At 42.3% G+C, this 12,452-nt stretch overlaps 1 protein-coding gene across 2 annotated transcripts; it reads right to left on the bottom strand.

The window, feature by feature from the left end:
• Window positions 1-2,365: 2,365 nt before the first annotated feature.
• Window positions 2,366-5,457, bottom strand: cox17 (cytochrome c oxidase copper chaperone COX17). Of its 2 annotated transcripts, none has more exons than XM_079219701.1 (4): window positions 5,387-5,457; window positions 4,436-4,546; window positions 4,234-4,355; window positions 2,366-2,555 (listed from the first exon to the last, which is right to left on the bottom strand). In XM_079219701.1, the coding sequence occupies exons 2-3, from the start codon at window positions 4,537-4,539 to the stop codon at window positions 4,271-4,273; spliced, it is 189 nt and encodes a 62-aa protein (XP_079075827.1). In that variant the 5' UTR covers window positions 4,540-4,546; window positions 5,387-5,457; the 3' UTR covers window positions 2,366-2,555; window positions 4,234-4,270. The 2 variants fall into 2 exon arrangements, with proteins under 2 accessions (XP_079075827.1, XP_079075828.1); XM_079219702.1 differs by having other exon boundaries at window positions 2,366-2,556; window positions 4,237-4,355.
• Window positions 5,458-12,452: the final 6,995 nt, after the last annotated feature.

The following is a 12,452-nucleotide window of genomic DNA, read 5'->3' as shown; positions in this document are numbered from 1 at the left end:
TGGTCCTCTCTAGACCTCAGTGTAGTCCTGGTCCTCTATAGACCTCAGTCTAGTCCTGGTCCTCTATAGTCTCAGTCTAGTCCTGGTCCTCTATAGACCTCATGTAGTCCTGGTCCTCTATAGTCTCAGTCTAGTCCTGGTCCTCTATAGACCTCAGTCTAGTCCTGGTCCTCTATAGACCTCATGTAGTCCTGGTCCTCTATAGACCTCATATAGTCCTGGTCCTCTATAGACCTCAGTCTAGTCCTGGTCCTCTATAGACCTCAGTCTAGTCCTGGTCCTCTCTAGACCTCAGTGTAGTCCTGGTCCTCTATAGACCTCAGTCTAGTCCTGGTCCTCTATAGTCTCAGTCTAGTCCTGGTCCTCTATAGACCTCATGTAGTCCTGGTCCTCTATAGACCTCATGTAGTCCTGGTCTTCTATAGACCTCAGTCTAGTCCTGGTCCTCTATAGACCTCATCTAGTCCTGGTTCTCTATAGTCTCAGTCTAGTCCTGGTCCTCTATAGACCTCAGTCTAGTCCTGGTCCTCTATAGTCTCAGTCTAGTCCTGGTCCTCTATAGACCTCATGTAGTCCTGGTCCTCTATAGACCTCATGTAGTCCTGGTCTTCTATAGACTTCATCTAGTCCTGGTTCTCTATAGTCTCAGTCTAGTCCTGGTCCTCTATAGTCTCAGTGTAGTCCTGGTCCTCTATAATCTCAGTGTAGTCCTGGTCCTCTATAGTCTCAGTGTAGTCCTGGTCCTCTATAGACCTCAGTCTAGTCCTGGTCCTCTATAGTCTCAGTGTAGTCCTGGTCCTCTATAGTCTCAATGTAGTCCTGGTCCTCTATAGACCTCCATCAGTAAACAGATCCTGGTGCTCAGAGACACTACCATTTCTGTCCACAGGAGGCGCCAGAATCAACACAACATGAGAGCTCCTTGTAGTAACTTTAAGAAGACTTTAAGTTTATTTTTTTAAGAAGAAACAGCATTTGTGAAATCTAAGATTTTACTTTCTCACCAAAATAAAATGAACAAAATGTTTCCCTCATTTTCACCTCTGAAAAAAAAAGCAACTTCAAGTCATAAAACGGTGTTTGTTTCTCTGGAAGTTGGCGATTTTACAACAAATCTCCTGCGCCTGCCTTTTATCTTTATAAAAAATAAAAAGCTAATTAGCTGCAAAAGAAGTTTGTTTTGAGCGCAAACAAACATCAAGTCCTGAAGTGTGAAATGAGGACGGCTGACAGGTGAAGGGGAAAAAAGAAGAAACCCCAGAGAAAGGAAACATTCATGGCCGTGTGTGTGTGTGTGTGTGTGTGTGTGTGCAGCTCTGCTCTTGGCCGGGTCGTGTCGGCCGCCGTCACCTCATCACTCAGCGGGCTGCCGCCACCCTGCACGCCGCCGCCGCTGCAGCCGCCACATCACCGCCGGCATAGACCTCAGTCTAGTCCTGGTCCTCTATAGACCTCATATAGTCCTGGTCCTCTATAGACCTCAGTCTAGCCCTGGTCCTCTATAGACCTCAGTCTAGCCCTGGTCCTCTATTGACCTCAGTGTAGTCCTGGTCCTCTATAGTCTCAGTCTAGTCCTGATCCTCTATGGACTTCAGTGTAGTCCTGGTCCTCTATAGACCTCATGTAGTCCTGGTCTTCTATAGACCTCAGTCTAGTCCTGGTCCTCTATAGACCTCATCTAGTCCTGGTCCTCTATAGTCTCAGTGTAGTCCTGGTCCTCTATAGACCTCATTGTAGTCCTGGTCCTCTATAGTCTCAGTCTAGTCCTCTATAGTCTCAGTGTAGTCCTGGTCCTCTATGGACCTCAGTCTAGTCCTGGTCCTCTATATGTATATCATGTGGTACAATCACACATATGTACGTTACGTATTATATGTCTATCACTTCTTAGTCTTGGGAAGGGAATTGTACAGTTTAAAAGTTATTAACATTTTAGTTTTCGGAGGATCTCCCTCAGTTAAAGCTTCTGGATCGGTAACTCCATTGTAAAAGTGATTCACAGCTTTGTTTATTACAATCTGTATTTCACTTTTAACAGCTCCTCCGGCGCGTTTACACTCGTATCCAAATTAAGAGATATCCAGGTTCCCATTCATCGAGGTCACGGTGCACCGGCGTGGTGAAAGACGTGGCCCGCGGACACGAAGAGGATCAAGCCGGCGCGTCGCAGCAGACGTCCTCCGTCAGCCTCACTTCAGCCACGGCGACGCGCCGCAGAGGAAGAATGCAGATATGCCGAGTATTGACTTCACAGGGCCGGAGTTATTTAAAGCCTGAGTGCATACCGGGACGCGACTGGAGAGCGACCGCTCAGGGGGAGAGCTTTTAAAAACACCAAAATAAAAACAAGAGATCCGGGTTATTGCATAGGGCTTTTATTCAACATTTCAGATATTCACCCGTTTCTCAAAATCTGAAGACTTTTAAAAAACGTTCACAGAAAAAGGGCAGTTCTCCCATCAGAGCCGGAGTGCATCGTCACATTTCACTGCTGGAGGCGGTATAAATAAAGAGGAGGAGGAGAAGGAACACGAGGGTCGTCCTGCACAGCAACGCTGCAGGAGGAAATAAAACTAGGATTAAAGAAGAGCAGAAATATGAGACGATGGGTGCTTATTACAGAGTTCACACACATTTTCCATGACTTTTAAACAAATGTCCATTACAAACATTTAGTGAAATCTGGGTGTAAACAGTAAAAAGTGAGTAATTGTAGTATTTAAACTAACAATGAGGATACAAAGCATACAGTAAACCTTAAATGACTCAAATGAATGAGACAATAGTTTGATTTAAAGAATAAACATGTATATAGATGTCTGTATGTATGCCTGCTTATATTTTGAGTCTCTTTTAAAAGCATATTCATTATTTCAAACTCAGCGTAAATGAATGACATGAACACATGAATATAACACATTTACATGAACACATGAACATAACACATTTACATGACTTTTACTAAACTTTTGGGGTTTTATTTTTTCCAAGGACTTCTCCAGGCCTGAAAATAACCATTTTAAAATTCCATGACTTTTCCATGACCGTACTGATATTAATAACAAATTAAAGAGCAGATATAATACAAATGCAAACATGTTTGGTGATTTATTTCGGTATCACAATCTCACATTTCCTCCTGGCTGAAGATTTAAAGATTCCTCCTTTTACAAGGACACGCAGGCGGATAATGGAGCCGCTGCAACGTGAACCGAGCCGCACGGCTTCGGGCGCGTTTCATGTGAAGTCATGCGTTCACATTGAACACTAGCTCCGCCCCCAAACCCCCTCATTACATGGTGTCCGGGTCTGAAGCTGCACAACAACGCGATAAAATAATAAATCAGCAATCGCCAAGAGACACAATTGACCCAGCAAGAGGAGAACGAAGCAACCTGGTGAATCACAAGCAGCTTCATTACTGCGAATAAACCCCAAAATATAAAATAAAACCGGTTGTATTAATGAACGTTGGCGTTCACAGGGTTCACTAGAGGGCCGCTGCTCTTCCACACCATTCAGGTCGGCTTTAGTTGTCGGGACGCGTTTAGCAGCGAACCGAGCGGCAGCCTAAAAGTTTACCGGACAGGAATCTGCTGCGGGGCCACGTCCTCCTTCCTGGGTATTTAGTGCCATCAGACTGTTTTACACACACTGAAGGTCAGATTAATGATTAGAGGGCCGGCTGTTGCCTCCAGGAAATCATTAGTATCACAATATTTTAAATAGGGGAGGTAACTGAAGGTGAACTGTTCTTTACTTGCAGCGTTTTCACTGATGCAAATAGTTCCAAACCTCCAAAAAAAAAAAAAAAAAAAAAGACCACAGTTCCTACATGACAGTTACTTAAACAAATAAAAACACGCATAACAACTACAAAACTTGCAGTATAATCCAACTTTGCATGACTGAATTTGACTTAATTAAAATGTGCTGTACTGTTTAGTGTGTTGGTTCAGCTTCAGATGAATCATGTTTATATACACTTCACATTTTCTCTATTGTTTAAATGTAATAAGCTAAATTAATACTCTGCTGCTTCGTTGTACATATTGAGTTTTGAGAGAGAGATAGATATTTCATCCTTGTTATTTTGATTTGTTTGTCTGTAAGCTGCGACAACAACAAACCAATGTCCCCTTGGGGATGAATAAAGTGTCCATCTATCTTTCTATTCACAGCTGAGGGATACAAACGACCCGGCATGATATAAAATATTAAATAAATACTCACCACACACACACACACACACACACACGAAACGGAGACGTTAAATCTTGAAGCCAAGCGCCCGCATGCAGTCTTTGTGCGCCTCGATCAGGACCGTGCAGCTCTCCTCTCCCTTCTCGATGATGCTGCAAGACAAACAAACATGGAGGCGTCAACAAACAGCTTCACTTGTTTTTGGGGTGTTTCTCTCAGTTCAGTGGCTCACCAAGTGTCCCGGACCTTCTTGGTCTCCGGACAGGCGCAGCACGGTCGGAGAGGCTTCTTCTGCTCGTTGGCCGGCTCCATGCTGGCAGCGGACACCGTGGACATCTTGTGGCTGGAGAGGAGACGCAGACACACACTTTACTGATGTCTGCAACCAGTTCTGTCACTTCTGACAAGTTAAGGAACTCTTGTTTTTTAAGTCTGCTTCTCAAAACGTGAGAAGTTTGCTTTATTTTAAAAATCACTGTGAGGCTGCAATTGACATGTTTTTTATGATGGTGAAACACATTCAGCACAACATTGTTTAAGTCTTAAAAACGCATTCCTTCAAAAAATAAATACTAACTCAAGAGAATGCTTTGCATTGAAAAAATTCAATTATTAAAATATATCTTTTTGACATAGTAAGATTATGCAGATGTATATTCTGTCTAGCGATGATTTCAACCCTAAATTATTGTAAGATTAGCATATTTGTTTTGAGACAAAAACATATTTAAATTATATTATATTTAAATACGATGAGACAAAATACAATGGCGACTTTTAGACCTCAAACTAATTGATTATTCATTTTTTGGGGGATTTAAATTGTTGTAGTGCAGCAGGTTTATATTATAATGTTACACAACTAAAGGGGGCGGGGCTGATGGACGTTAGCTTCAATGACAGGAACACACACACACACACACACACACCTTTAATTTGTTCGGTATCTAACGTAAAGGCTCGGACACGTGGACAGAACCTGAACAGAACCACCACGTGCGCGCACCCGCGTTAGCTCTCAGTTTAGAGACGTTACGTAACGTTACATAACGTTGCGTAACGTTACGTTCGTTACCGGCTTCCCGGTAGAATAACGGTAGAATTCCGGTAGAATAACCGTAACGTGCCCGGTAGAGACACCGGGGGACTGAAAGCAGCCGTTAATCTGCGTCGTGTTACTCACCTGAACGTTAAGAGAAGCTTCACCTTCAGAAAGAAACCGACACGGAAGTAGAAAGGGTCACGTGGGCGGGATTTATGCGATCTCGTGTGAGTTCACGAGAGACCGCGGGGGATGCTGGGAAATGGGGTGTTTCGGAACAAGGGTTTGTAATAAGCGACCGAGCGACCTTAACATTACTTTATTCACATTGTTAAATTATTACATTATTAAGACAAAATGCTGTTAGTTGGGTTAATATAATATATATATATATATATATATATATATATATATATATATGTGTGTTAATATAATATATATAAATATATATAACAAACAAAATAATATATATATATATATATATATATATATATATATATATATATATATATATATATATATATATATATATAAAACGATATGTAAAAACAATGACTGTTTGTGGTGTTAATATATATATATATATATATATATATATATATGTGCTAATATTATATATATATATATATATATATATATATATATAACGAAAAAATAAATATATATACATATATATATAAAACGATATGTAAAAACAATTAATGTTAGTGGTGTTAATATAATATATATATATATATATATATATATATATATATATAAAACGATATGTAAAAAAATGACTGATGTTTGTGGTGTTAATATTATATATGTATATATATTTTATATAATATATATATATATATATTATAATAATAATATATCATATACGTACATACAGAAACAAGTAGTTTAGTATAGTATTATTATACACAATAGTTGGAATTATCACAAAATAATTGCAGTTGAACAAATAACTTAAAACAAAATAACATTTAAAGACACAACAAAAAAATTAATGAACAAAAACGACTTCTAAACTCAAAATATGCAGGGTTTAATTATGAATGAATTATAAGACTTCAAGAGACATTACATTTTTATACAGGAGTTACATTTGTCAATATAAAATCTGAGAATGCACCGAAATGCATGTATTTATTGTAAAAATATGTAAAAGTGTGAGACTTATTAATATGACTGTAAACATGTAGCAGGCTCAGGTCACAGTGAAAGTAATTTACTTTGAAGAAGACAAATGCATAAAATATGAGACGCCCAGCGTCGATGTTTGTCATGCATACACACAGCCTCAAATCACAAACTTTCCTTGTCTTATAAATAATGAACGCAATGAACATTCATCACTCTGTCGCCTGGAATTGATGAAGTCGCTGCCACTGCGTCATTATTCATGTTTCACAATATGAATATTCAGAAAAACCTTTCTTAAACGGCCAGAGGAGCTGAGACGGAATGTCTCACTCTGCAGGTGCATTTAGAACCAAGCTTCAAGGACGTGTGTGTGTGTGTGTGTGTGTGTGTGTGTGTGTGTGTGTGTGTGTGTGTGTGTGTGTGTGTGTGTGTGTGTTCAATAAGTATATTTACTCAAATACAGCATTTAAGTACAATTTTGAGATACTTTACTGAAGTATTTTTCGTTTTAATGCAACGATGCTGTGACGTCTCAGAGGGAAATATTGTTCTTGTTACGGCACCACATTTATAACCGTAACTATTTATTTTGCAGACACAGACTAAGAAGTGGACGTAGTCGTATTTTTCGATGCAACCAATGAACAGGAAGTGATCAGATATGGACCAGAGACGCTGTATACGTCTCTGGTGTCGACCTGTCAATCACCTTGTAGCCCCGCCCTAAAGCGTCCCCTGCTTTATGGTCTGTTTGACTCTAAATGACCATAATGTACTAAATGAACATCATGCTGTATTGAAGAAGACTTGAAACTAGAGATTGAGACATAAACTCATGTTTACAATGTTTACTGAGGGAATACATCAAGAGAAGTAGAGTCATTTATATAGACTTCTATACAACCAGAGGAGTCACCCCCTGGTGGTCAGGAGAGAGGATGCAGCTTCAACACATGCAGCTTTGAAGCATAGACTTCTATACAACCAGAGGAGTCACCCCCTGGTGGTCAGGAGAGAGAATGCAGCTTTAACACATGAAGCATAGACTTCTATACAACCAGAGGAGTCACCCCCTGGTGGTCAGGAGAGAGAATGCAGCTTTAACACATGAAGCATAGACTTCTATACAACCAGAGGAGTTGCACCCTGGTGGTCAGGAGAGAGAATGCAGCTTTAACACATGAAGCATTGACTTCTATACAAACAGAGGAGTCGGCCCCTGGTGGTCAGGAGAGAGAATGCAGCTTTAAGACATGAAGCATATACTTCTATACAACCAGAGGAGTCGCACCCTGGTGGTCAGGAGAGAGAATGCAGCTTTAAGACATGAAGTGTATACCTCTATACAATCAGAGGAGTCGCCCCCTGGTGGTCAGGAGAGAGAATGCAGCTTTAAGACACTTCAGCATCGGTTTCACTGTGCAGAACTGAAGGTTACCGCCTGTTTGCGGATTAAGATTACACATAAAAACATATGGCAAGATCATGAAGATTAACTTTATTATAATTCATATTTGCAGAGGACAAGTGCACAGTAGAACAGAATTAGGTCACGTCCGGCTCATGTCTGTGTATGTAAACATAAGATAATAAATGGCACATGTAGGCTAAAGGATAGAAATTAAAGCACAAACTGAATGATGAAACATATGTTTAACCTCCTGGAAAACATTGTTTTGCAACATTCTCTTGCAGCAGGTGTGATTTAACATTCCAGACATCAGCCTCATCAACACCGTTATCAAAGCCACGATGATGGAGGAGGCTGAAGAAGGCAGGCACCGCTACGACTCTGGACGTGAGTTGTAGAACTCTGTATTATTTAACTGTTCAGCATCGTTAATTCCTGTGTTTTAACTTCTGTCTTAGCCAGTGGAGAAGTACTATAAATATTGATGTTGTGTGAGTATTTTCACAAAAGCACAAAACTGTTGACATTTAAGCTTCCGCTTGCATGTCTCCTGTGTTACACGGATCAATAACGGCAGGATGATGAGATCCCAGTTTAATGCGAGTTATTTTCATTCTTCCATAATATGACCTTGCTAACGATTCCAACGAAAGTTACGTCACAAAGGTTTAAATGTACGAAACAGAGAAAAGCAGAACATCCTCACACTTGAGAAGCTGGATCCAGAAAAAGCTTCAAGCACATTCAGCACATCAGTGTCGTGTCTTTCTGTAAAATATCAAAACATCAACACGTTACACTTTGTGCCGATCACACAAAAGAAAGAACAGTGTGAGCCTCAGCCTGCAGACTATTGCTGTTACTCATCACCTACTTTGGAAGATATTATTTCCTGTGCTGTGACACACAGTCGCCGGTGGGTAGAATACACACTTCAGTGGCTCGGGAGTTTCGTAATAAGGAAAATGTTCATGTTCCGTCCTCCAATGCCGAATGAAGATGTGTGTTTCCATGTCTGCTGGCTCTACAGTACGTCAGCACCGCAAAGCAGCGCGTAAGCAGAAGCTCGCTCTTTTATCCGGGTTGCAGGGCCAGCTGTGTGCTAGATAAATGAGCAAGTAAGCATATTATTCATCCCGCTCGTCCCGTGTGTTAGATGTGTGCTCCCCGTCTGAAACATGCTGCAGTCTTCAGCTGCGCGCTCCATATAATCCACGTGGTGTGGCACACATGCGAGTGGTATTGAAATGACCTTGAAATAAATCTTTATCGTTCCCTTTATGAATCTGCCCCTACGTCACTACGTCATCACGTCATCACGTCACTACGTCACTACGTCATCACGTCACTACGTCACTACGTCATCACGTCACTACGTCATCACGTCACTACGTCATCACGTCACTACGTCACTACGTCACCACGTCATCACGTCATCACGTCACTACGTCACTACGTCACTACGTCATCACGTCACTACGTCATCACGTCACTACGTCACTACGTCACCACGTCATCACGTCACTACGTCACTACGTCATCACGTCACTACATCATTACGTCACCACGTCACTACGTCACTACGTCACTACGTCATCACGTCACTACATCATTACGTCACCACGTCACTACGTCATCACGTCACTACATCATTACGTCATCACGTCACTACGTCATCACGTCACTACGTCACCACGTCACTACGTCATCACGTCACTACATCATTACGTCACCACGTCACTACGTCACTACGTCATCACGTCACTACGTCACCACGTCACTACGTCATCACGTCACTACATCATTACGTCACCACGTCACCACGTCACTACGTCATCACGTCACTACGTCACCACGTCACTACGTCATCACGTCACTACATCATTACGTCACCACGTCACTACGTCATCACGTCACTACATCATTACGTCATCACGTCACTACGTCATCACGTCACTACGTCACCACGTCACTACGTCATCACGTCACTACGTCATCACGTCACTACGTCACTACGTCACCACGTCATCACGTCACTACGTCACTACGTCATCACGTCACTACATCATTACGTCACCACGTCACTACGTCACTACGTCACTACGTCATCACGTCACTACATCATTACGTCACCACGTCACTACGTCACTACGTCATCACGTCACTACGTCACCACGTCACTACGTCATCACGTCACTACATCATTACGTCACCACGTCACTACGTCACTACGTCATCACGTCACTACGTCACCACGTCACTACGTCATCACGTCACTACGTCATCACGTCACTACGTCACTACGTCATCACGTCATCACGTCACTACGTCACTACGTCACCACGTCACTACGTCACCACGTCATCACGTCACTACGTCACTACGTCACTACGTCATCACGTCATCACGTCACCACGTCACTACGTCACTACGTCATCACGTCACTACGTCACCACGTCACTACGTCATCACGTCACTACGTCACCACGTCATCACGTCACTACGTCACTACGTCACTACGTCACTACGTCACTACGTCATCACGTCATCACGTCACCACGTCACTACGTCACTACGTCATCACGTCATCACGTCACTACGTCACCACGTCACTACGTCACCACGTCACTACGTCATCACGTCACTACGTCACTACGTCACCACGTCACTACGTCACTACGTCATCACGTCATTTCGTCACTACGTCACCACGTCACTACGTCATCACGTCACTACGTCATCACGTCACTACGTCACCACGTCACCACGTCACTACGTCATCACGTCACTACGTCACTACGTCACTACGTCATCACGTCACTACGTCACTACGTCATCACGTCACTACGTCACTACGTCACCACGTCACTACGTCACTACGTCACTACGTCATCACGTCACTACGTCACCACGTCACTACGTCACTACGTCACCACGTCACCACGTCACTACGTCACTACGTCACTACGTCATTACGTCACTACATCACCACGTCACTACGTCATCACGTCACTACGTCATCACGTCATCACGTCACTACGTCATTACGTCACTACGTCACTACGTCATCACGTCACTACGTCACTACATCACTACGTCATTACGTCATCACGTCACTACGTCACTACGTCATCACGTCACTACGTCATCACGTCATCACGTCACTACGTCATTACGTCACTACGTCACTACGTCATCACGTCACTACGTCACTACATCACTACGTCATTACGTCATCACGTCACTACGTCATTACGTCATCACGTCACTACGTCATTACCTCATTACGTCATCACGTCATTACGTCATCACGTCACTACGTCATTACCTCATTACGTCATCACGTCATTACGTCATTACCTCATTACGTCATCACGTCATTACCTCATTACGTCAGCCGGTGGTTTGTGGACTGACGTTATGAAGTCTCATATTCGGATTACGGCCGTCGCCATCTTGGTTTCTTTTGCAACCAGACCATATCTGTACTGAGGAGGAGCGAGGTAGAGACACCGTAAACGTCTCTGTTGTCGACCTGTCAATCACCTTGTAGCCCCGCCCTAAAGCATCCGCTACTTTATGGTCTGTTGAATGACCATAATTTACTAAATGAACATCATGCTGTATTGAAGAAGACTTGAAACTAGAGATTGAGACATAAACTCATGTTTACAATGTTTACTGAGGGAATACATCAAGAGAGAAGTAGAGTAATTTATATAGACTTCTATGCAACCAGAGGAGTCACCCCCTGGTGGTCTGGAGAGAGAATGCAGCTTTAACACATGAAGCATAGACTTCTATACAACCAGAGGAGTTGTCCCCTGCTGGTCATTAGAGATAATGCAGCTTTAACACATGAAGCATAGACTTCTATACAACCAGGGAAGTCGCCCCTTGCTGGTCATTAGAGATAATGCAGCTTTAACACATGAAGCATAGACTTCTATACAACCAGTTGTAAAAACAGTGTTTTTTAGGCTATGAAAAACAACATACTTTGACATCTTTTTGGAGGATTTAGTTGCGAGCAAAATTGCGAAACCTTGGATTTAATGCTCAACAACAACAGGTTTTCTAAGCATCTTTATTCTGTTCAGCGTCACAAGAAGCTGAAGCCTGATTCAGAACACACTATTAATTACTTCAACCTCAAACTCTGAACTAAAAGGCTGCCGGTGTGTGACGTATATAAGTGGAGAAGAGTCTCTTTTTTTTCTGACCTACTTCTAGTGTTTCCTGTACCTCTCCACAATCCGGCAAAAATAGTTTGATGGCAAAAAAAAACAATAATCTCATCCAATATCCCTCACATTATTAGACACATCTCATGCACAAAGCCGCCGCTGCCGTGACCCCTCAGTAAATCCCAGCGCGCTACATCCTGGTCTATCATTTCCTTTTTTTAATGTTTCAAGCTTTGCTGCAGCCCCATCAAACCCACCAAGAATAGTACAAAAGAAATCTTTTTTCTAAAAAAGATCTTCTTCTTCGCAGTGTTTGAAATGAAATATGCCACCTTGTGTTGTGGTTTAGCTGCATTTGTGTGTGCAAATGTGCAAATTTGCAAATGTGCAAATAAACAGACAGGAGCTGGCTCAGAGCTGCGAGCATACGCAGCATCAGGTAACGCACGCAGGGTTTGATTACACTGCTGGACACGGC

Source organism: Taurulus bubalis (assembly GCF_910589615.1).
Source record: "Taurulus bubalis genome assembly, chromosome: 1".
Classification (NCBI taxonomy): Eukaryota; Metazoa; Chordata; class Actinopteri; order Perciformes; family Cottidae; genus Taurulus; species Taurulus bubalis.
This window is presented reverse-complemented; position numbering and strand designations above follow the sequence as displayed.